This window comes from Charadrius vociferus, unplaced genomic scaffold (assembly GCF_000708025.1).
Source record: "Charadrius vociferus isolate BGI_N301 unplaced genomic scaffold, ASM70802v2 scaffold90, whole genome shotgun sequence".
Lineage (NCBI taxonomy): Eukaryota > Metazoa > Chordata > Aves > Charadriiformes > Charadriidae > Charadrius > Charadrius vociferus.
The window spans coordinates 11,140,274-11,167,076 of NW_009647222.1; the positions used below are offsets into that span (position 1 = coordinate 11,140,274).

General features: G+C 36.8%; 1 protein-coding gene across 1 annotated transcript; it reads left to right on the top strand.

Annotated features, from left to right (window-relative positions):
- Positions 1-1,139: 1,139 nt before the first annotated feature.
- On the top strand, positions 1,140-13,872 carry RIBC2 (RIB43A domain with coiled-coils 2). The gene is made up of 7 exons (XM_009879785.1): positions 1,140-1,190; positions 3,255-3,336; positions 4,889-5,233; positions 5,881-5,999; positions 10,530-10,757; positions 12,670-12,836; positions 13,791-13,872. The coding sequence occupies exons 1-7, from the start codon at positions 1,140-1,142 to the stop codon at positions 13,870-13,872; spliced, it is 1,074 nt and encodes a 357-aa protein (XP_009878087.1).
- Positions 13,873-26,803: the final 12,931 nt, after the last annotated feature.

Genomic DNA, 26,803 nt, shown 5'->3' on the forward strand with positions numbered 1-26,803 from the left:
AACCGCTGCGGGGCGCGCGCGCGCCCCCTGAGCGCCTCATAAGTGTCTGCGAGCAGGCGTGGGTCCGGGTAGGGAGGGAAACGGTGGAAAAGACGTCCTGTTGCGTCTCTTAGAGGGCTGAGGCGCTTTCAAAAAGCTGCTGGTGAAAGCGAGTTGAGATTCTCCAGGTATTGGCAGCTGTTATTTTTGGCAGCTGTCGCTGGAGAGAGAGTGTGTGTGTGAGTGTTAAAGGGACTTGGGTCTTGCTGCTGCAGGGCTCAAGGGCAAGATTTCATTTTTCCTTAGTACGGAAGGAAGATCAAGTCCTGTGCTTCAATATCTGTGTAGGAGTTAACTTAATGTACTATACATGTAGTGTGGCCAGCAGGACAAGGGAAGTGATTGTCCCCCTGTACTTGGCACTGGTGAGGCCCCACCTCGAATACTGTGTTCGGTTTTGGGCCCCTCATTCCAAGAAAGACATTGAGGTGTTGGAGTGTGTCCAGAAAAGGGCAGTGAAGCTGGTGAGGGGTCTGGAGAACAAGTATTCTGTGGAGTGGCTGAGGGAGTTGGGGTTGTTTAGCCTGGAGAAAAGGAGGCTGAGGGAAGACCTTACTGCTCTCTACAACTAACTGAAAGAAGGTTGTAGGAGGTGGGGGTTGGTCTCTTCTCCCAAGTATCAAGCAATGGGACAAGAGGAAATGGCCTCAAGCTGCGGCAGGGGAGGCTTAGGATGGATATTAGGAAAAATTTCTTCACTGAAAGAGTTATCAGACATTAGAACAGGCTGCGCAGGGAAGTGGCTGAATCACCATCCCTGGAGGTATTTAAAAGACATGTAGACGTGGTGCTGAGGGACATGGTTTAGTGATAACTTGGCAGTGTTTGGTTAACAGTTGGACTTGATGATCTTAAAGGTCCCTTCCAACTGAAATGATTCTATGCTTTGCTTTGGGGTAAGCCAGAGGCCTTGCAGAGTCATCTCACACAATGTGGTGTAAACAAATAGGTGGTTTCTACCTTTCTGCTGTGCTGATACTTCCCTCATTGGTTGAATCTCACTAGAAGCTAGAATCAGTGCTGTGGGAGATTTATTGCTGAAAGGGGTCCTGCAGTTGGTTCCTAGTTTGCATCAGGCCAGATGACAGATCCATCAGACCATGTTTATGTATATTGAGTTAATTGATGTGTCTGATTTTTTTCCTGACAACGTAAAATATAAATTATCAGCTAATGAAAATCAGCATATCTCTGTGTACTTTATTGAGCAATACTGAACTACACCATCTGAAGGTCTTTCTCAAATACTTTAGCAGAACTAACTAATGGACAGGTTTTGATAGATCCATTTACATGAGACAAACATCTAAAATGAAGGAGAGCCCATTGGAGGAACTTTGTAAATATTTTGATTAACATCATTCAATGTACCTTATTCCTTGGCTGAACAATGACTGCTGACAGAAGGGGCTATTCTTGTGCTTTGAAATTAGGCCAAGTCCAAAGCATGAAGAGTCAACCAATATATACAGAGATATACTATATCAGTGTTTCCAATGTGGTTTTAAATTCTTTGCCTTTTCTCTCTTTTTCTCTCTCACCAGTTTAGCTGAGCAGCTGTCTCTGATAAAATTAAAAAATCAAGGCAATATTTGACTTAAGACACCACAAATTCTTAAGCAGGGATTGAGTAGTTTAAAAACGTGGAGATAATATTCTAATCTGAAAGCAGAATAGAAACTGAGATATTTTTTTTTCCTTGATTATTACTAGTTTTGTTATTACTTTAACTTCTGTATCTGTTTCCTCATCTGAGTAATCTTCACTTAGAGACTTAAGAGTTTATCCTCAGTAAATCAGTTTCGCAAAAGTTTAGATGAGTTGTCCAAATGAAAAATTACTTTCCATTTATATATGAACTATTATACATAAATACAAGTAGATTAGCAAGTAGCTGCTTCAAACTGTTCATAGTTAAGGGTTTGTTATTTTAATGCTTTAAAGTTAAGCCTGTAGCTTTATGGGACTAGAAGTGGTTGCTTTAGGGATGTATTCTTTTCAAGTGAAAGCTGTTCAAAAGGGAGAGAGCTGATAGCTCTCTTGCACATGCAAATCAGTACATTGACTTAGCTGTATTACTGCCAAAGTTACTAATGGAGTCATACTGAATTTCTCTTAACGGTTTTTCCTATGGTTACATTGAAAGCTTGGTGTCCCAAATGAGACCTCTAAATTAGTTGATATGTAATCCCCATGACACCATTGTTTTTGGACAATGATACCCTGTAGAATTTTTTATGGTTTCACTCTTGCTTACTAATGTACCTCTTTGCCTGATTGGTATAGTTAGTAGTCCTTTACAGCATTAAAAAAATGTGTATTTTCAGCCATGATTTGTTTAGGTCTTTTTGTCTAGATTTCAATAGTTTTTAGGCAAAGACTGTCAAAATAGTTTACCAGGTTCTTGAAGATTTGTCTTTTTTTTTTTTTTTTTTTTTGATAAGTCTTTTAAACACATTAAGTGACTTGACCGGTAAAGGAAAAAAGAAGAAATAAAATCCATGTTTCTGCTTATTAATTTGCCACCTTCTGTCAACAAATATGGGACCCGATTCTTTTGCCTAAAATGTAGGTGGCTGCTACCATTTGATGATATGCATTAGGTTGTTATGCCTTGCTCAGCTACCACTCTCCAGGCATGTGACTATTACGTGTTGTATCAGTCAGCTCATTGTAGATGTCTGCATGTATCTCAAATGGCACCCAATATTGCATTTTGGCAACCACATGAATCCCACTCTCTGTCAGATAAGACTGGAAAATTTATTTCCATTCCCCATTATTTCTTCAATGTACTTCTAGTGAATTAACTATATTTTTTTCAAATCTGAACTATTACAACTTCCTGTCATCTGACTGTCAAAATACTTTTACAAAGAATGAGAGCACAAAACCAAGAAAAACTAAATAAAAATGCTGCCTATAATGGGGAAAACATATTTTGTGTAATGCAGCTTTAAATGTTTATAGCTTTATCATGTAAATGTGTTTTGTTCTGATTTGGTGGGATAATATACCTATGATTATAAAAACTAAGCAAACAAGAATTTTGCTGTTTCTGGACTTTCTTTTTATATTACCTACATTAAAGAGATGTATATGTATTCTATTGGTAGTGATTTTATATCTATCTCATCAGTGTAACTCAACAATGCCTCTTTTTAATCATTCAAACATAGCATCTCTTAAAGAGCTGCTTGTTTTCATTTTAATAGGTTGACAAAGATGCACTGGATACCCAGGTCAAGGATAGGAAAACTCAAGAAGCAGCAGAAAAAGCACGAAATGAAGAACTTGGTATATTCGTAGATACTCTGATATTTCTGTGAAGAGTTAAATGTAATTTACTGTCTGTTTCCCACTTTCTTTTTCCCTTTAGGTTTTTCAAACTGCCATATTTATTTCCAAATGGAGCCTATATCCTTGAATCTTGCCATATATCCCTATCTATATAAATCTATCAATCAAGATTATTATATAACCACAATTATAGGCTTTTCTCTAAATTCAGACATACAAAGTGAATACTACAATATGTAGTTCTATTTATGTTCATACATTTGCATTGGTACAGTATGTGTTTTCCTCAGTATCCAAAGATTTATATTTACATGATTAAACTGGTACACGTTTCCTAATAGGCCACAATTTTCTGTGTTTTCTTTCAATAAATGTTGACAAATAGCATTGTTTAGGGACCTGAAGAGCATTTAAAAAAAACCTTAATTACTTAATACTGTTCTTTTCAGAATAGTAGTGGCAAATTTGTTTGGTTGCTTTCTTGTAGAGTAAGCCCATGTTCTGTCTGGCCATTCTTCAATAGAATATATAGATTCTATAGAATCCTTTATAGATTATTATTACTCAAAGCATGAGTCATGTACAACAGAGCAGTAAGAAGGAGCCATTGCCGAGTCAGAACACGTAGCCACACAAATATTTCAGCCATGTCCCCTGGCCTCAAAACTCTTTGTGGCCCTCTGTGTTTGGAATGCTTTCCTGTGGTATCATGTGAAAAGGTCGCATAGACTGAGCTCTCTGTGGGTTTTAAGAAGAGCTGGAATGGAGCTGCCAACTTCCATGCTGTGCTTCTATGGCTGATTGTGATTTTCCTGCCAGAATACCTGTCAGACTTTGACTCCTAGGAAACTGCCAGAAGCAATGTGTAGTCTGGCAGCAGAGTAAACGATCTTTTCTTGTGAATGATATTTAAATGGCTAGAATGTCTAGTTTTGGGTGGGTTTTTTGTTTCATTGATTGTTTGTTTTTCTTTAAAACTAAATCAATTACAGCATTTTGGTTAAGTGAGCAAGAGCTATTAAGCTCTTCACAAACTGTTAGTGCCAATCAATTCTTTTAGTGCTATGGTTAGAAAAATTATTGGAACTATGAAACAGCTATCTATATTCCTTTCATTGTGAGCCCATTTTTTTTTTCTTAATAAGCAACTTAATGTATTTCAGTTGTAACTGTAAACTAAAAGTAAATGGGAAAAATTAGTACACAGTACATTTCATGTGTTACTGCAAGTTTCAATGAAATGAAACCTTATAGTTCTAGGAGTATTTATTACTGTCTTTGTTTCACGTGCATTTATTTCATTGTAACATTAATAAGAGAATTGATTCATAAAAAAAAGAAAGTATTTTATAAGTAAATATTACTAATATTAGAGTGTTTGCTGGGCTGGTACTCATAGATCGAATACTCTTTCCTAAGGTATAAAAGTTTGAAGACTTGTATTCTATTTACTCCTCTTCAAAATTGTATTTTGCATCCTACATGTGCATTTCTATGATACAAGTGCACTTCTAAAAATTGTATTTTCATTGTGTTTCTTTTTCTCTAGCTAATGAAATGAAGCAAAATGACAAGATCATGTGTATGTTAGAAGAACGACAGAAAAATGATATCAGAAACCTAAATAAAGCCATCAGTGAATTTCAGAAGAATTTTCAGAAGCCAGAAACAAGACGTGAATTTGACCTCTCTGATCCACAAGCACTAAAGAAGGATAAACCTGCTCGACTTTCAGACAATGATCCTCGATGTACTGTATCTGGCTTGCAGAAGTTTATGGGTGAAGACTTAAACTATGATCAGAGGATGAAATTTCAAAAGGAGCAGTTCAGAGAGTGGTCTCTTCAGCAACAGAGAGACTGGAAGAATGCATTAGCTGATCAAAAATTTGCAGGTAACAAAAGAAAATAATAAGGTTTTAATCTGCTTTTTCTGATGTTCTTGTGTGTCTGACAAAACTGTGGTATAGCCTAGTGTATCAGAGTCTGACGTAGCAGTATTTTAATATATTCAATATTCAGCTTTTAGGAATACAGCAGCAGTTTTTACTTTACAAGCTCTAATATATTCAATATCTCACTTAAGAAATCTGTATTTAATAACGTGATGATTTCATTTGTTTTATGCCTTGAAGTTTCAGAGCATTCTGAAAAACCATCTATGTTTTGCATGCTAGATGTTACGTTTACTTCATCAGACCAAATTTACTAGTTTTTACTGTTCTAGAGCAGACAAAATAATACTGATTTTTCTTGTTTAGCTTGCCATGAAACATTTTTTCTGCATAATGGACTTTAGCATACATTTTTATTTTAACTTTAACTGTTAAGACAAAATGAGTTACATAATAAACTGATTTCACGAGTCTCCTGAAATTCCAAGATGGAAAGCTTTGGTGGTAGGATTTGGAAATAGTTATGTAATTCTGCCTACTGTATCTGTAGCTCCTCTGTCTGTCTCTCTCTCTCTCTGTCTTATAGTTACTTATATGGCACATGATGCCCGTGAATATTGACCAAATTTCATTTTGATCTAATTTAGATGATCTTTATGACAAGAATAGGATTCAACTTGACCAAAAGACTATGGAGCAACAACGAAAAGAAGAAGAAAACAAGCGTGCTGTTTGTGCAGCTACTAAAGATTTCAATAGAACCCAGGTAAATTAATGTTGGGTTGGTTTGTTTGTTTTTAAAAAAAGTGGAGACCTGTAAGGAAAATAAGATGAATAAAAGTATAACAAATAATGATGTTTTCACAGAGGTTTCTTAGCAGCTAAGTTCCAAGGTTGTTTCAGTAAGTGGAAGAGATAATTTATTCACTTTGTCCTCTCCAAGGATCTAGCTATCCTCTTATCTAGTTACCCTCTATCAAAATTCTCCCTCCTGGTTCTCAGCTTGCTGACTAGAGGGCAGCAACAACTCCCCAGCCTCTCAGGGACCTGTAGTCTGTCAACTGGGGTACAGCAAAAGCCTCCCATGCTTCTTTCTGGTTTTATATCAGTCATTGGATAATCATAGCTGTGTTTGCTTACTTTTCTTTTTGCTTGTACGGAAACATTACTACCAGTAGCTTTTTATTTTTATTGCTTACAGTAATTCCCCAGAACCACTGATTTCGGCACTTTGGCTACTTCCTTGGTATTTGTGTACATGTCTCTTGGTTGTTTACCAAGCATGCTTGGTAACCTATTGAAACATGGCATGAACCTTTATCTGTATTATTACCATTATCTGTCATGCTCCAGTTCTTTATCTTACTGCACAGATTATTTTTTTTCCATTCAGCTTATACATACAGCTCAAAGAGCTACATGGACACTATTAGTTTGGTTAAACTATATTTGGTATGAATTAGCTTAAATTTATTTAGTCACATCAAAAAAAGCTGCATTTAAATCATAGAATCACAGAATGGTTTAGGTTGGAAAGGACCTTGAAGATCGTCTAGTTCCAACCTCCCTGCCATGCGCAGGGACACCTCCCACTAGACCAGGTTGCCCAAGGCCACGTCCAGCCTGGCCTTGAACACCTCCAGGGATGGGGTCTCAACAACCTCTCTGGGCAACCTGTGCCAGTGCCTTACAACCCTCAAAGTGCAAAACTTCTTCCTAGTGTTTAATGTAAACCTGCCTTCTTCCAGTTTAAAGCCATTCCCCCTAGTCCGATCACTACGTGCCCTAGTAAAAAGTCCTTCCCCAGCTCTCCTGTAGGCCCCCTTTAGGTACTGGAAGGCCACAATAAGATCTCCCCAGAGCCTCCTCTTCTCCAGGCTGAACAGCCCCAACTCTCTCAGCCTCTCCTCATTGGAGAGGTGCTCCAGCCCTTGGATCATCCTCGTGGCTCTCCTCTGGACACTTTCCAGCAGGTCCATGTCTTTCTTATGTTGAGGACTCCAGACCTGGATGCAGTACTCCAGGTGGGGTCTCACCAGAGTGGAGCAGAGGGGCAGAATCACCTCCCTCAACCTGCTGGCCACACTTCTGATGCAGCCCAGGATACAGTTGGCCTCCAGCCATACCCCACCGAGCCTGGATTTGTGCTTGGGATTGCCTCGACCCAGATGTAGGACCTTGCACTTGGCCTTGTTGAACTGCATGAGGTTGGCTTGGGCCCAGCTCTCCAGCCTGTCCAGGTCCCTCTGGATGGCATCTCTCCCCTCCAGCGTGTCTACCTCGCCAAACAGCTTGGAATCATCGGCAAACCTGCTGAAGGTGCACTCGACCCCACTGTCCATGTCTGCGACAAAAATGTTGAATAATACAGGTGCCAGTACTTACCCCTGAGGAACACCACTTGTCACTTCTCTCCACTTGGACATCGAGCCGTTGACCGCAACTCTTTGAGTGCGATCGTCCAGCCAGTTCTTTATCCACCGAGTTGTCCACTTGTCAAATCCATGTCTCTTCAATTTAGAGACCAGGATATCATGTGGGATGGTGTCAAACGCTTTGTACAAGTCCAGGTAGATGACATCATTTGCTCTTCCCTTGTCCACTGCCACTGTAACCCCTTCGTAGAAGGCCACCAAATTTGTCAGGCAACACTTGCCCTTGGTGAAGCCATGCTGGCTGTCACCAATCACCTCCTTGTTTTCTATGTGCCTCAGCAGAGTTTCCAGGAGGATCTGCTCCATGATCTTGCCAGGCACAGAGGTGAGACTGACTGGCCTGTAGTTCCCCAGGTCTTCCTTATTTCCCTTTTTGAAAATAGGGGTTATGTTTGCCCTTTTCCAGTTGGCAGGGACCTCGCCAGACCACCATGACTTCTCAAATATAACCTATATCAAGTATGGTATCTTTTGCTTTAAGTCTATAAGCGTGCATGTCTCTGGGTAAGTGTTGCTTGAGCCTTTCAGGGCACATTTGGCATATAATTTTGTTTATAGGTAGCCCAAGATAATTGAAAAGGCTTTTATTGAAGTCATGGCTACTGAACAGTATTTTATATGAATAGCCACAAAAGTACTCTAAGCGGCTGGTGCATTTAGGGTAGCAGTAATATACCAAATAGTTGTGGTCATAGCAATTGATTCCGCGTAAAAATTCCGTATTTTGTGACGGGATTTAGGGATGAAGTGGGGTGGGAATTTTGTGTTTGGTGTGGTTTTTAATGTTGGGGCATATACATTCTACTTGCCTTGTGTGCATATTAAATATCTAAAAAAGACTTGCTCTTTATTTTTTTTTTCTAACACCAGTACCTTTACGGATAGAAGAAGTATTTATTTTTTTAAAAAAACAAGTCAAACAAAAAAAACCCTGAACATTAAAACCATAAATCATGTACTCCAGGAGAAACATTTTTTGGTCAATCTGCTAGTCAATTGGTAAAGAATCCCAGAGGATGACTGAGAGTAGGGTATCTCAGTTCATCACAGCCTGCTTTCATTACAGGATTTGATGTTGCTGTCCCCTGTGACAGTGGTTCAGCTTCCTCTACTTACCAATGACTTTATTGCTGACAAGCTTATTGCTAATGGTTCTTTTTGTTGTTCTGGAATTAATTAGCAGGACAATGAGTTGATGGTATGTTTGGTACCAGTGGTGCAGGATCCTGTACTGTAAGAATTTTAAGAGTATGTAGTGTCTAGAAAATTAATGCTGTCCTTCCTCTCAGATTTTATCTCACCTAAGTATGTGTTAACCAGGAATTTACCTGGTTAGAACCAACATTGCTTTTGTCCTTGGTACGAGAGAAGACTCTACTACTAGCTTAAATTGTCAGTTATTCCTTCTGAAATCATTCATACGTAAGTAGCAATCATTTTAATTTGGCAGCCAAGTAACAGAAATGAAGGCTACCCAGAGTCCTGACTAGAATATATATCTTTCACTTCTTTTGGTGTGATTGTGATTCCATGGCAGAATCTTACTCTTGCAGAAGAGGTTCCTCACTAAGGACAATAACACTTAGGAATGCCCAGTTAAGCAGTACAGTGGTATATATACCAATTGTGTTCTTGAAATCAGAAGGAGTTGTCTTATTTTATATAGCACAGGACTTGTATCCTTTCCAAGACACTTTGTAGATAATGCTAAGAAAATGAGAGGATGTGATTACAGAAGATGTCTTAATTTAATGATGTCATATTTATAGACTTGTTAGACTTTGTTAGATAAAAGAAAATTAGCAAGATGATTACAGAGCTGTTCTACTTAACTTGCAAAGTGAATATTCCCAAGCCAGTGATTTTTGAACAGAACATGAGACAATCTTGGACAAACTGGAGAGAGAGGTATCCACTGATCTGTTGCAGTCAAGATACATGTGTAAAGCTACATATGTGAGAGACAGGTCTGGCAACCTGTGCTGTTTGTGCTATGGAGATGTGTAAGGAGATTACCTGTCCTCTGTCCAGACGGAGGCTGGCACTGTGCATTGTTCCAGATGTTTCAGTTTACACATTACAGAAGAACAAGACAGGATTAGAACTGGATTATGTATAGCATTATAATTTCATTTCAAATTAGTTTACTTAATCTAATTATTCTTTGGAAGGTAATTTCTTTAAAATAAAGCCATCAGATTTGCTTTTGGGAGTTTTGTAAGGGGAAAACTTCCTCCAAATAGGGGGCTATGACCTTATAAGTAGACATTAGGAACAGTGATTTCCATAGGAAATGCAAGTTATGATTTCTAATACTACAGATATATTTGCATAATTCAAGTTTGCATTTTGTATCAGCAAAAGGAACGGATTCAAGGCTGCATCTTCAGGTTTAACATAGGCATCTCCTGTTTGTTTGTTTTGAGTGGTTAACTGTGCTATCCACATAGATTTAATATGTAATATATACCAAGGCTAGTGATTCAAAATTGAACATTTGTACTGTGAATTTCTTCTGTATTGTGTCTGGCCTCAAAATATCAACTGCTATTTGCTTGTGGATAAATGTGAAATTATTTTTTATTTAATTTTGGCTTTTCTTATAAAACAAAATTATTTTTCCCCAAACTACTTGCTGTATATGATATGACAACATTAAAGAAATTTATACTAGTAGATTTTCAATCTTAGTCAATACGACCATGATCATAGTACCACGATCACAGTATTCATATGTCATGCTGTGGACAACTGTATGCAAGTTGGAAAGAAATCTGTTATGATGTGCTGACTTTGTTGCATCCCTTAGTTTGTATTTTCTCTTGGAAAAACTATTGGTTCTCTCCTTTCACGGAATTTAGGCTGCTGAACTAGTTGAGAGAAGGAAGTTGGAAAAGTATCAAAAAATGAAGGATGACATGACTGAAATTTCCAGCCTCCTTCAAGGAGATTTACTTTCTGAAAACCCCGAACAAGCAGTCAGTTCCTTTGGTAGACATCGTGTGATCACAGATCGATGGAAGGGAATGACTCAGGATCAGCTGATGGCAATCCGTTACTCTCAACAGCAACAAGTTCTGGAGAAACTGGTATTAAAGCTTATGTGCATATTCTGTATTCCTGGTTGTAATAATATTATAGACAATGTTTGCCCTGTCTGTCCCATTATCAGACCGTGTTTTCCACTGACCTGAATTTTACCCAAACTTTAATTAATCAAACTGAACACAGTGTCTCTGAAGCAGCTGGGAAATGTCATAGAGCAGCAGGAGTGAACTGGAGCCTTGGAGTTGGGCTGAGAGGAAGATTGCTGTGGAGCCCATGGCCAAGGGGCCTGGGGGATCCTGAGGCATGGTCCATGGTGGCGCAGCTGAGGAGCAAGGTCCCGCACAGCCCGAGGGCCAGGCTTCATTGTGCAGTTTAGGACTTGAGACTGCATGGCTACCTGCAAGGGATGAGCAGGAGTGGGCTGCTCCACAGGGGAAGAAGAGCCAGCAGCTGGGGGTGAGAGCAGGGCAGGCCAGAGGAGTATTCTTATGCTCAAGGGCACTTGAGGAAGATGAATAGAGTAGGTCCGGTGATGCTGCTTGTGAGAGATGGAATTGTTTTGCTTCAGCCATTTTGTATGTCGACGACACAAGCAGGGCTATAAGCAGCCATTTTGTGTGTCGACGGCACAAGCAGAGCTGTGTAACTTTAGAAAAACAACTCCTTAAAAGGAGAAAAGTGTGAATCGAGTTTTTGATAGGCTAACAGGTCGTGAAAGAATATGCCCCCTAAAGTACCTAACCAATGGGAAAAGGGGACAGGACATAAATACCTGAAGTTTTGTAGCTAAGTGTGCTCTTTTTGAGAGGCACCCGACTCAGCTGACTTGTTTATTTTGATCCGGAATAAACTTTTATCTTTGCTTCGAAAACTTTGTCCTCTCTACATTTTTATCCGTGAGTGAGCATTTCTCACATGCTCATGCATATTTCATAGTCTTAAGAGTTCATGAATGCACTGGAATTTCCTTTCTACAATACCACAAACTATGACCCATGCGCTGGGATGGAATCACTATAGAAAAATTAAATATTGATAATAATTGCTGCTCTAAAGGTGGATGGAAGCAGGTGGTCAAAATGAAGAAATCTACACCTTCCTATGCAGTCATGAGCGTACAGGCCCTAGGTGTTGTGAAGAAGGAAGCTACTTACCTCATTTGGTGCAGAGGCAGGATTCATAACAGCTAATGAATAGCTGGTCAATTTTATTTTTTTAATCCCTACAATACCATATGCTACACTATGTCTTATCTACTGCTATTGTTAAAGCTGAAGATAGAATTGTAGTTTTCTTGGCTCTCCTGTGACTCTAAAGTGAACCCATTCAAATTAGTAAGCTGACACAAAATGAGCTCCACCAAGAAAAGTGAGGCTTCTGCAGGCCTGGTTTCTTGAATCAGTTAAATGTGATGTCAGACCAGAAGTGAGGATGTGATAATATAACCAGGGCAGAGGAAAAAGCAGTTTGGATCTACTCATCTGGTGCTGGTGGCTCAGTTACTACACTGAGTTAGCCGTGCTGAGTTAGTCATGCTGATGACTACTAACTTCTGACCTCAAGAAATTACAACTCTTGCTAACAAGAACTTAAAAAGTATCGGTCTTGCTGCTCTGGGTTTTTAGAGAGCTAATATGTTGGAGAGAAATAGTAACCTACTGATTAACTTACTTCTGCCAGGCAGCAGATCCTAATTTTCTTACCTTGTGCAGAGGTAGGAGTCTGTCTTGCTTTCTGGAGAATGATAGCTTTCTCATCTGCAGTATCTTACTTCTGCCGAATGCATGGGCTCCTATCTAGTTTGGAAGTGCTTACTTTTTTCTGCTGGTTTCAAGTGGTACCCCTAGTGTTCAGTAAAGGCAAGCGTGTTTGGATGAATTTATCAATCAGACTTTGTATAGGCTGTTTCATCTTTGAATAAAAAGGAAATTAAGCATTTTTTCACTCCTATAGAGACTAAAAGAGGAAGAACGCCAAAGAGATGCTGAATGGGACAGGCAAAGTATACAGGCTGCAAGAGCACAGTTGGTTTTAGAGCGTCATCAACAACGACAGAATCGGGAATGCCGCAGAGCTTTAGATAACATAAACGCAGAGCTATCTCAGGAGCAGAAATCAAAGTAAGTACCAAAAGAGTTTTCTTCTTTTCAAATAAAGCTCTTTACCATTAACACAGTAGCTTGGCTTTCAAAGAGCTTTTTTTTCTTGTGTTCTATGTTGCTTTTGTAATACACTTGTTACAAGTTTATCCTTTTTAAAAAATCAACAGTTCAGCTTAAGTGTGTTTTTCAGTACTATTTAAACAATCTTCAAAGAGTAGATTATGATTGTTACTGACTTACATGTATGAATCAGTAGCTGGAATTCTTAAAAGTGCTCTGCTCACAACAGACAGTTTATATAGATAGCAATATAGAGAATAAATACAAATAACTATGCAGAAAATTATCAGGTGTAAAACAGTATGTGTTTCTTTAATTTACCTTAGTTTTCTCAAACAAAAAAGGACAGGTATCAGTAGAACTGCCAGTTTCCGATAGCTCAGGGTTAAGCTAATGGCATAAATGGCACTTTTCCGTTATGTCTGACAAAACTAGATGATTCTTTAGCTAAGCACTAGACACTTCTTGGTGGACAGGTCTTGTGTCTGCTGTAATGGGAAAGGAGGAAGATAATACATGAAGGAAAAAAAATAATCAAGTGATTTGCTGTTCTATTCTTCTAGTCTTATTTTTTTCATCATGCATGCATACATACATCTTGCAGAAGAATTTCTAGTACCTGATGCTTTCCTATTATGAAAGCAAAAATTCAGAATTGTGTTAATTTAACTTTTCACTGTGAGATTTTTGAAAGGTTATTTTACGATGAAAAAAAAAGTTTGCTATATTGACACGTGGCATATGTTTTGGAGAAAAAAAAATATAGTTAAATTAAATTCCATTTCTAATAATTCTGAATTTTATGAGCATTTATGAGTGTTTATGCATTACATCTTCTTTAGGTTTCTCAGTTTACTTCTGTATTATAATGAGCAAACATTTACTAGCTGCATTTTTTTTATTTATTACTAGGAACATTTATCTTAAAGAAGAAGCATATTCAAATTTTCCAACAGACCAGTATTATGCCCAGTTTAATACAACCAGCCGATGACATTCTGGATAATTAACCTGAAATATACAGAAGTATGTAAACATATTAAAATTTTTAATTGAGCAATCCCATGTTTTATTATTTTTATCTGTTCCCTACCCTGTTCAAACAGTGCACTCAAACTGAAGGACAGTCAGCTAGGCCACATCTGTTCTAAGAAATAGAAAACATTGTAATAATTTTTAAACTTGATTTTTTGTCCAAAAAGTACTAGTAGATTCAGCAGTAGGTTGTTTGACTATTGTGTCTCAGGCTTAACTGTAATATTTACATTATCCGTGGCTTTAGAAATCAGTTTCTGGGAAAGAATCACAATTTCAAACATAATGCTACTTTATGCAACTTGGTCAGAGGGGAATGATGTCCGACATTGTGATGCACACTTACTAGATTTTATGGGAGGGAATAAAGATGACGTAGGCAGAAAGTTCTGGTTTTGTTTGTTTGTGGTTTGTTTTTGTTTGGTTTTGTTTTTTTTTTTTTTTAAAAAAAGCAGCCAGACACAAAAGCAAGCAAAGAGGAAGTAATGGACAAGTTGGTCAGAAATACTGCTTTTATTTCCTGAATTGTAGGAATAAGAAGAGAAGATTTCGATATTTACCGAGGTGATTATAGCATCGAGGCATGACACAGAAATGGAATGTGTGTTATAGTAAGTGGGAAAAGTATTCTCTCATACACCATCACTCATAAGAACTAACGGAGAAAATTGAAGGGTGGTGTGCCTCTAAAGAAGACTGTAGGGAGAGTTTACAGATGTGATGGAAGAGGAGGGAAAAGCAGGCATGCAGCAAACAAAATCAAGGAGAAAAATCTCAGCTTGTGCAGGGTAATTCCAGGAAACAGTTTGCTTCCTGCCTTTATGGTTACAGATTTGACTTGGCAATGGAAGAGCTAGTCAATGATATTTGAAAAATGGGAAGTGAAACACATGGGAAGAAAAATATTAAGAAGAAATGCAAGAAACTAAATGCACAAGAGAAATGGATGATGGAGATAACCAGAAAATGAAATTCAGCAGGGTAAGAGGTGACAAAGGACTAGAAAAAGGGTTAGAAGACTTAATGATGTAAAACAGAAGAAAGAATGAAAGAGAGGTGAGATTCAGCTAAACATCCAAGGCCTCTACGAGTGTGAACCCTTAAGAAAAATGCAGACGCCATTTATGAGAATAGATTTTTGAAATAAGTATGTGTAGCTTGCCAGAATGTGGGATGTGAACTTGGGGTAAAAACATCCTGTTGATATTGGCATGGAGTCCACTCATTGTTCTTTGTGTCAGGGTAAGTGACAACTTTGAATTCTGGTGAAACAGATTGAAGATGACTACACCGGGCTAAGTAGGAAAGATGTTTAAAGAAACTGAGGCTGAGGTAAACTCTAATGAGTTTTTCTCACCTTTGTGAAAATAATGAAGAATGCATGGTTCTCAAGATAGATACTATTAGGAGGATTTTGAGATGTTTGAAGGAGGCATTCCTTGAAATGGGACTGGTCAAACAGATCTGTTTGCATTCCTTCGAAGGGAACTCTCTTCAAACAGGTCTGTTTGCTCAGCTGAAATTGTGGCCCTGTTGGATCAGGCTGATACGACTAATTACCATTTTGAACCATGTAACAACAGCAGGAGTTTGGAAAAAGCATCGTGTTAATCCCTTTAGATGGAGAGGAGGAAGAAAATCAAGTAAGGAGAATACAAAAATGGGCAAAGAAGTATCTTGGGACACGATAACCGATAGCAAAAAGATATGTCCCTATTTTAGTATATTAATACAACTCAAACTAATTGCAGTATAGATAGAAACTAGGTAGAAAAGCACTGTGGCTGGAATACAAGAACTGAAAAATGTGCTATTCAGAAAAGTTGGAAGGCAGAGCTGAGAGGGGATTTTGCTTGCACTGTTAATGACGAGCCAGACTACAAAGAAGTAAGAAGGGATGATGTTCAAGAGATTCTAATGTGATAGTATTTGGAGATCCATTTATTTGTCAGGCTGGGATTCACACATGGCTGGATGTCTTTGTAGTATTACCAAATACTGTATTAAATTGACAACCTCAGGAGTGCAGGTACTTGTCTTAGAATAAAAAGGCTATCAAATGGAGTGGGAGGATAAAACAATAGTCTATCTATAGTAGTTTTCATTCAACTGAAGTTGCTTTTGATCTGTGTTGAATATCTCAGGCTCTGACTTTTTTTTTTTTCTTTAACCTAAACTTTTAGTTACCTGACAGAAAAATGAATAAAGGAAGTGATGAAAAGTTCATGCAGTTGTCTTCATTTGTCCAACTCTTGTGAGTAGGTGTTTATGGCCTTTACAACATCTGTACAGTTTAACTAAAATATGCTGGACCTAGTCAGGTGACATTTGAGCTTCCTTAAGGAAGGATTATATGATTAAAGCCTTTTTGTAGTTACCTACTCACTTGCTTGAAAACTATATAAAAGTTACAAAAAGGATAGGTTTCTCAGTTATACTACAAATAAGCCTTTAGATAGAAATTTAAATAAGAAGACACTTACAGTTCAGTAATTGGGTAGGATCAGGCATCACTAAATTCCATGGAAGACTTTCAGCATCATCGGTCATATTTGCAAGAACAGTCATGCTACATTCTACCTGTTGTTTCAGAATCCAAAAAATGAAATTTATTTTAGATGTTAAAAAAGAAGCACAACCAAATTGTAGAGAACATTCTTAATGTAATGTGAAAAAGGTCTGATTAATTGTCGTTGATATTTTATACCAACTTATTTTATGTTGCACTGAAACAAGACATGTTTTCACTAGGCATATCTCAACTGAGTGGGTGATAATAAAGGGTTGACGTGCAGGAACTTCCTAAACCTGTATGGCTCTATAGGCAAGATGCAGACTGGTATCTTCAGCTTTTGAAATGTCCCTCTCAACTTTTACTGCTGAATATTGAAATAAGTAAGCAAGTTGTATTAAAAGAGCATTAACTGATTGTAGGTGCTGTTTGAAAATGTTTGTTGGTTTCCATTACTGAGGTCATCTTTTCTTTGTGATATTTGTAGATACTGTCTTTTTCACTGCAGTATTTATTAGAATTATCTTCTGTATGAGGATATGGACAGCTAATCGGAATAAGTACCAATCACAACTGTTGGAAGTAGAGGGCTAGCAACTCTCTCGTTATTTAAAAAAATTGTATGTATTTTCCACTTTTTTAAAAAGGCTTTTAAAAAATTGAGTACTGCATAAAGAATTCCTAACACTGATCAGTTCCTATTACTGTCCTTACCATTACCCTAATTAATTAGATGCAGGTACTACAAAATTGTCCACCTGTTAAATGGTCGTCATGGAGTATCACTGGAGTAATTTGGGTAAGATGTATGTGCTGGGATCTGATTTCAGGGTGGAAAATCATGGTCAATACCTATGATGTTTAAATTTGTTTTTTAAATTGTTTAAATTTTGCTTGTATCACAGTTTTCTGCACCACTGATACTTACCTTGGATTAATAATCTGGGCAAAGGTATGTATTTACAGTTTAAAAAAGAAGTTGCAAGTGGTTGAACTGAGTCCAGTATTCTACTTTTTCTTGGGATGTTTTAGACTTGTATTTTTAATAATTTAATACATTGTATGCACAAAAGCTTTTCACTTATTCCTAGAAAGACTATTGAAGAGTATGTAATTTCATATTAGAGACATTTTTATCTTAAACTACATTTCTTTGAATATTGTATATTATGTTATAGCTGATCTTTTATTTCCATCTCTGAAGGGAGGCTAGCGTGAGATTATTTTTTTTAGTGTCTCTATAAAAATATCAATACTATATTTGTATTTCTGTAATATATATATAACATTAGTATTTCAATAGTATTTCTAATACTATTAAATTAATGGATATTAATGATGGCAAAATTTGCCTAGCTAATACTCCCAAGGCTAATGATTGTTCCCTGCCTGGTCTATTCATTCTGTCACCTGGTTTAATCTAATGTTGCTGTATACTTCCCGAGTTACATCTGGGATATCCTTTTAACAATATGTATTTGCTTTTTAATTTTTCAAGTCTATGCTTCTATAACATTGCATATTAAACATCATGTATTAAACATCGACAGTATTATTTCCACACTGAAAAGGCAATATTAACTTTCATAAGCAGGTCACTGCCTATAACTCATAATAAAATTTCACTTATATAATTGTATTTGCTTTTAGTTTTGCTGTAAGCAAGATTCATGTAGCAAAAAAGAAGACTGGCTCTACAGATGAACGTAAACAGGCAGGGAAGGGGGTGAAGAGTGTAAGTGGTATTGATAGAATTTACATGCACCTTAGAAAAATGCAAGTCCATGATGATGTTGAGCAGGATAGTGGTGATTACTTTCAGGGAAAGAAAACACATAATTACTCTGGCTGTTGTAGAAGCCATCAATGTATGTTAAGTGACCTTGCTCCCTGCTGTGAGGAATTGCTCCATCTTAAATCGAGCAAAGGTCTGACCCAAGGAAATTTGTAGTTAGTGTAAAGGATTCTTATGGCAATCAGTGGTATTGGATATGCTTGTAGTTCTTTAATGTTTTAATTCGATTGGTATAAATCTTTTTGTGTTTCATTGGGACATGAACTACCTAATTATATATAAATGAGATGTATTTTTTCAGTCTGTTTGTGATGTAGTGCAAAGTGCATAGTTAAGTCTTTGAAATGATAGTAATTGGTGTGAGCAAATGAATTTGAAATTCTTTATATGGGTACCCTTCTTCCATTCCTTTTCCTAAAGAGGGACTAAGAAATGTGACAGAATAAGTGTCCAACTAAGTAATTGTCTTCTCTTTGATGGAGGAGTGTTAGTTTCCAGCAAACTGACTTCCAGAGCTATAGGCAGTTGTTATTACATTTAGTAACTGTGATAGAAAAGTCTTACACTTTTTGAATCCACATAAATTTAGCATCCAAGATGTATTCTTGCAGGCTCCATACCTTTTTTTTTCTTTTTTGTTTTTGAACCTGACATCTTCAAGGTTTGTTTGGTGCTTGTTAATCTTTTTATGAAAATATTTTTAAAAGGTGAACAGCTGTACCCTGTATTCTTTACAGTTTTTTAGACCTCTGTCACATCACCATTTAATCCTCCCTTTTTCGAGGACAAAGAACCCTTAATTTACTCAGTTATTCCTCATTAAAAAGCTGTCACATACATTTCTCAGTCCTTGTTACCCATTTATACTTTTAAAACTTTTACTATGTAACAATTTTGAGATGAGGGGGTCAGAAGATTGTGTAATAATGACATTTTCTGGTTTATTCCATATTTTTCATAGTGTGTATATATATATATGTATATTTCCATATATTCCCAACATCTATTTTGTTTTCTTGGCCATTGTTGAGCACTGAGATGCATTTTCATAGAACTCTATACTGTAACTCGGAGATCTTTTTCCTCAGTGGTATCAGTTCAGGGCCACCAAAATATATATAAAATTAGGGCTGTGGGATTTTGGTTTGTGGTTTTGGGGTTTTTTTGTACATGTCACTTATGAGTTTTTTGTATCAAACTTCACCTACTGTTTTGTCTCCCCATCCCTCAAGTATCACTAAGTTCTCGTGCAGGTCTTCTCACCATCTTTTTACTACACAGGGAAGTTAATATGGTCAGTAAAATATACGATCACAATATTTACCTCTTTTCTCAGTATGTCGAATAGCATTTTACGTAGGACAAGTCCTTGTGAGACTTCATTAGTTATTTCCCTTCAAAGCAGACCATTCATTCTTGGCAACTTGTTACTGTCCATTTTATTAGGCTGTTCTGTGCTCTCTGCAATCAATATAATGACTCGAGAAATCTATCAATATGTTCCACATAATAAAAGATTCTGGTTTGGAACCATCCCTACTCTTCTCCACTGTGAACACACAAAAAACTTCTTAAATCTGTTTGCAGTGACCTTATTCTGACTGTTGCTCTTATAAATTTTGTTTCCTTCAGGCTTCTCTTTCAGATTACCTGCTACTGAGTTATTCAGAAATGAATACACATTTTATGCCTTTACTTTAGAGATCCTTAAATTATTTTTTTTGGTCTGTGTTGTTAAGTTTTACATTTAACTTGCCAGAGTTGGGTTTTTTTTTTCCCCGCTGTTCCTGACACCGACCACTGGAGGTAAGATGGCATCCTTGAAGAAGTTTACTTTGTTGCGTAATGGTGCTTGGGGAAGTTCTGTTCTCTCGAAGGTCTTGATAATTTTAATTTTGCTTACTTTTTAGTTAGTAGTTATTTTCTTAACTAGGAATTTTCATAATCTCTAGCAAATGAATTTAAAAGATCATGTTGTTAAAATATTTTCATTGGTTTTATTTTACTGTATAGGTAAAAGAGATGAAACAAACAAAAAACCATCCTCTTATCCTCATGCCAGTGGGCAATTTATTTTCTTCCAGGAATATATGAATTTTCTGGGTTTATCAGGTAATTAAAAGTTGAAAGAAAAATAAGTCTGCTGGTTTATTTGCTATTTTACAAAAAGGGATGTCTGAGTTACTAAGCTGTGATAATGTAATGCCATCTCTTTCTCCAACTCAGAAAAGCCTAATAAGAGTCTTGCAGGTGACTTAGTGAGCTTTGGCTCAAAAATGAGTAGGCAAGGTTCAGCTCTTTTTTGTTCAAAAGTCAGAAATTACTGCAATTAAACATGATGGTAGCTAATGAAGGACAGCTTTGAAGTAAATTTTAATACTTCTATTAAAGTTAGGCTGTTCGCACGGTACACAAAAGATGTTTATCTGTTAAGATGTTAAGTGTATCTCCAACTTAATCAAAAAATGCAGAGAAACAAAGCAAATTTTCAGTTAAAAAAACCCAACAGAACATCATAAATCCAAAGGAAGCAAACAGACCTTATAAAATAATTTCTTAGTGTTATTCTGGCTCAAGTTTGACCCTTCACTAAATTTTTTCATCTGTTGACTTGAGTAAAATTAACCTCTGAATTGAACTAATCAGGTTTAAGCCTATTATATTACTAAATTTTGTATGTGATTGGGTAAACGACATTCTACCTATATCATCACAAGTCATTACATTCTATACAAATAGAAGAAATGTCTACTGGAAGAGTGCAAATCTTCATGTGTAAAATTGGTACACTAATATGGAGATCACTTAGTAAATTGCTGCTGTTATTTTGGCAAGCTGCATAAGCAAGTAGTGGAAACTCAATTTAGTAATATTAAAGAGATTTCTGCTCTTATAAACTTAGCCATTTCAAATACTGAAAATTGATTATTGAATTAGTAAAAGTAATACTTCTCTTTTTCTACTCTGTTTCATATTTCTGTAAGGATCTTGATATTTCTCTTTTCAAATGAATTCTCTTTAGAACACTTTCTCTGAACAAGTTTTTAGCTACTTGTGTTAAACTGAACATAGTGTTTAGTATCAAATTCAATTCAGAGGACATTAACAAAACTTGGAAGAGTAGTCAGATATGTTACATAATCACAAATCTAATTTACAAATCAACAAGGCAAACTATTCCTAGACAAAGGGGCGTATAGATTTTAGAATTGAAAAAAATAGTCTCTTAATGGGAAAAAAAGTAATTTCTGAACAGATAATAAACTACATTTTACTAAAATTTCCTAGGTTTCCTGCTGCAGGGGAAAAGTTGAGTTTTATTTGCAGCTTTTAGTGAAATGTTACTAGTATTTTCTTCTTATCTAATGTTACTTTTGTAATGCTAATAAACAAATAAAACCACTTAATGAGGGAAGCCAGGTCAGTTGTTGTTTTCCTACTGTAATTTTACTGTTCTTTATTTGCTTCTCATATACCTCCACATTTATTTCCTGAGGATACTGTGTTCCCAGCCCTGTAATACAACAAAAGCGTACTTCAGATTCTTGAAGCAAGGAAATATTCTGTATGAATTAGGGAGAAATTTAATGTTAAGTCTGTTCCAACAAATTGTATGTGAGATTTCTGCCATACTATGTTGCAGTTATTAATGGAGTGATCAGATGACAGCACATGGAACCAGGAAAAATTTAGTATCTAGCGGATGTTCTACTTAATTAAAGGTTGATGATGTACTGGGAGTATGAGGTGATCATCTAATCAGGATAGATACTGCTTTTTGGAAGCAGAGTTTTATCTAAACATGAATTTATTTAAGGGTTGGTTTAGCTTATTGGTTTTAGCTAACTTTATTAAAAAGATTATCACTGCTGTTCTGTAAGTTTCTGTTGCTACAGATGCATATCTGTGCCTATTTTTGCATGAATTTTAATTATTGGTTAGGTCTTTAGCATACCATTTGTTGCTTTAAATACTTCTTCAAAGATACTGTCCTCTTCTGTTCTAGATTTATTATGAGAGTTACTAAATGGGACTGCATTGCACAGCCAGACACCTTAGTGACTGTATGCACTACCTGCATTTCCTGCAGTCAGCTTCAGAAAGATACTCCTTATTGCAGTTTAAAGCCATAGGTCTTCTTGACTAACTACAAGCCAGGAGAATTGATGAAAATATATACAGGAGACTAATCATGAAAAGTGAGTGCCATATGAATATATATTTGTCTAGAGAAATATGCATCAGTTACTTTGGAGAGGAGGACATTGCTGTTAAAAGTTTTCTTGTTATTGATGCTCTAACTCAGAAATGTAGTGCTGCTTAGCAAAACTATAGTGAACTCTGACCCTGAGAAATCTAATTCCTGTGGCTTCTTATTAGCAATCCTAATTCTTCACAGAAGAAACCACAAAAATCTTGTCTGTAGAAGAAACCACAGAAAATAAACAGCAGCCATTAGACGTCATAGTAGAAATTGCACAATTCCAGTTAACACAGCAAAAAATGCTCATGCTAAGCTCCAAAAACTAATAGCCCCCTTCTTTCTATCCTTAGAAAAGATGGATAAGGGTAAGTAATTCTTTTGTAATAATACATGATCTAATCTAATTATGCCATTTTGCAATAATACAAGAGTGGAAATACTGAGGATCCAGATACATCATCATCATACTAACTTGAAACAAAACAGTGCTCCAGTATATGCTCTGGCTTTCTTAACACAATATTTGCTAGTACAGTGGTGGTGTTTGAAATGTTAAAAAAGAAAGTACTGTAAGTACTAGCTGTCTATTTATGGCACAGCATATAAAAATGAAAATTATTTAGCTTTGAGCTTTATTAAATTTTCTATGACCTTTTTCCATCAATACAATTAAACAGTTAATTCATACCACATCCTTAATTGAAAATGCTAGGAAGGAAGTGAGGATTGGAAAATCCTGCATATACAGGGAAAACTGACAAAAAAGAAACAGCCGGCTACATAAAGATACTACCATTTTTTAAAACAAAAGATTTCATTGCTACTATTAAAATATTAATTGTTGTTTTAAAGCTGTCACTGGCAGTTAAGTGATGAGATATTAAAACATAGACGTCATGAAAATTGGTTAAAATGCTCAAAACCAATGACTGCTCTGGTATCGGGATGGGTGAGGAAATTGGTGACAAGATAGATGAAAAAACAGTAAAACTGGTGAACAGTTTAATACTGTAGTATATGACAAAACTCAGTTAAAGGAAACTGTGCAGACATATAATCATTGGAGTTTGATTATTTTACCCATTTGCTACTCAGCAGTCTCCAGCAAACCATCTAGCTGGAAAATGCTGTCTGTCTTATCACATGCAGAAGGATCCACTGTCATTTCCCAGGTTCATGCTCCTGCTGGGGTAATAGTCAGTCTGAAGCAATGAGAAGTTTGAGTTGTGAATTCTTGGGAGATTCAGGTCTCCCTGTATCTGTAGTTACCCGAGTCCAGCTCAGAGAACTGACTACTAAGTCCAAACTCAGGATAACTGAAATTGCAGTGGATCTATTTTTTTAGTCTGACACTGTATATATGAGCATGTAATGTGTAAGTGTAGATGCATATACATAAATGAAAGTGCAATTTTCAAAGCCATCTGTTTAGCTCCTGCTGAGTTAAAAAAATAAAATAAAATAAAAATACGGGGCTTCCGGAAGCATGGCCAGCAACAGAGTTCATTCCAACAGAGATCATAAGCTTTTTTCTACAAAGAAGATGTTTCTCATTGAAAGCCTAACTGACTGAAGAATGAGAGATTCTGCCAAAGCTAGCCAAGTGTTATACAGCTGGTGTAGAGCTGGGAAATAGCATATTTCTTCAATGAACTGCATTAAGGCAGGGTCTAAAGGCTCTTCACTTTTCTATTTTTGAGTCCTTAGTATGATGTGTAAGAGTTCTTACAAAACTGAGAGCATTAGTCATGTGTGATTCAAACAAGTGAGCTCTAGCAGGATATATACCTATGTTTGTTTAAAAGGTATGTAATATGTGAAAACCTAACACCTCAGTGGAACCGAAATTTCATCCCGTATCTCTCCCTGTTGGTTTTTGTTTTGTTCCACCCTGCTCCCCAATAAGCTCTACATAAGGCCTTCAGTAGGTATATTTTATATAAATAAGAAAGAGAAGTTGACGTTCCTAGAACCTCATTTGTTAGACTGTCCATGTCAAATGATGGAAGAAAACATAAAGAGTTAAAGACACACACAGAAGGAAAAGGTTTTAAACTCTTTTTCTTCCAGACCTATGTGACATTCTAAGATCTGGAAGGAATAGGAAACATATCTAAACAATCAACAAATGGCAGTACGGTCAAAATGTAAGGATCTTTTGTAACAGATTAGTAAATGTAAAAAGTAAATGAAAAATCTCTAGAGCTTTCAGAAAGCCACCGAATTAACATGAGCGCTAATGCTGTTAGTAGTAAAAGATTTCTGTTACATAATGTATACTTTGATTTTAAAAGCTCAAGAACACTTCATTCTCATTCTCACATTCAAAAATAAGTGTTTGCTTAATGCACATTTTTAGTTAGCAAAATTGTGTGCAGTCATGAAAAATATAGATAAAGGGCTTGTGTTTCCTGAAAAATATTAACACATGATGTGGAGTCAACAAAACACCGGGTTTTTTTCATTCCTGAAAAAGCTTGCCACCCTGTACTAAGATGATAAGCTATTGTTAGCATCTCATATAGAACATAGCTGTAGTTTTCTGTAAGATGATGGGATAGAATTTCACTGTTACAACGGTTAGTAGCAAGGTTTGCCTTAATTAACTAAATCATCTATGTTTTCAGATATCTAACCAAGAAACAGAATGGAAAAAAAAAATAGAAAAAGAATTAAGTGAATAATAACTGATGAAAAAACCCAGAAACAGCAAAGCATGGCTGTATGAAAATCTGAGCAAATTAGGAAAGTAACAATTGATACTTGCAATTTTTGCACTTTTGGGCATCTTGAGAGGTAACTTAGGAACAAAATAGAGCAGAGGGCACTGAGGTTATGGTCACTGCTCCTTGCACCACCCCACTAGCGAATAGTCCGGGGGTGCACAAGAAGTTGGGAGGGGTCACAGCTGGGACAGCTGACCCCAACTGACCAAAGGGATATTCCATACCATATGATGCCATGCTCAGCATATAAAGCTGGGGGAAGGAGGAAGGGGGGGACGTTCAGAGTGATAGTGTTTGTCTTCCTAAGCAACCGTTAAGTGTGATGGAGCCCTGCTTTCCTGGAGATGGCTGAACATCTGCCTGCCGATGGGAAGCAGTGAACGAATCCCTTGTTTTGCTTTGCTTGTGCGCATAGCTTTTGCTTTACTGCCTTTATCTCAACCCATGAATTTTCTCACTTTCACTCTTCCAAGTCTCTTCCCCCATCCCACTGGGGGAGAATGAGCGAGTGTGTGGTGCTCAGTTGCCAGCTGGGGTTAAACCATGACAACACCTTATGCTTGGCTCTGATTGTCTTCTGCCAAAAAATTCTAAAGTAGAGAGAGGGGCATTTTGGAGGTAAGAAAGGAAAAAAAGTTTGAATCTCAGAAAAAAATAGTTTCTGGAATAGTTTAGAACAATGGAGACCGTGATTGCATATCCTTGGTCTGCCACGCATTTCATGTCTGACCACAAGAGCATTCTTTAAGCTTTCTCCACTTTAATTTCCAGTCTGCAAAATAAGAATAATTGTGTAGAAAATAATATAAACAAATACTTAGATTGGATCTACTTCTACTTTCTATGCTCACTTGAAATTTGAAGAGACTATTTCACTGTCAAATTGTAAGATTACGTAACTGCATCAAATTATAAAGATTCTAAAGTGGAAGAACTGCATAGAATAAGATAAATATACTGAAGATTTTATGTCATCATAGAAATATATAAAAATACGTAAGATAAATTGATAGGTACAATGGACTTCAAGTTGTAGTGGACAACTCGTAGGCCCGAATATCTCAGCTAATACACACATACATCGAGTCATTACAGGTCTTATATTACTTGGACTTACTAGTTCTGTAGTTCTCGTGGGCATCTTCTCAGGTTTGCAGAGACTTACCTGACTTGTGTGCCATGCTTCTGTACCAACTGCTTCTGAAACGCAGCCAACCTTGAAAGTAGAGCAGTTGCATTCACAGAATCGCAGTCTAAATCAGTCCTGGTTTGGGCTAGCTCAGGTGTCTCCAGTCACTCAAGCTTTCTACAAATAGTATGGCTGAGGACATAGACAAAGTGAATGGGACATCTTAGGTATTCTCTGACAACATAGAATCATAGACATAAGATGGAAGGCAATGAAACTGGAAGGCAATATGCTTAAAATTGTAGAAGGAAATGTCTGAAAGCAGCACATAATGTAAGGAAATAGAATCTTTAAGACGGTTTAATAAAATCTAAAATAATTTGTTTATATGGTTAATGAGAGTCTATTGAACTACTTTGGGCATGGTGTGAAAATTATTATGTGAACAATTATGTTTCAGGGCTTAAGCCAATTATTAAGACCACCATCTGATAAATCACTAAAGCATGTTAAGAACATGCATG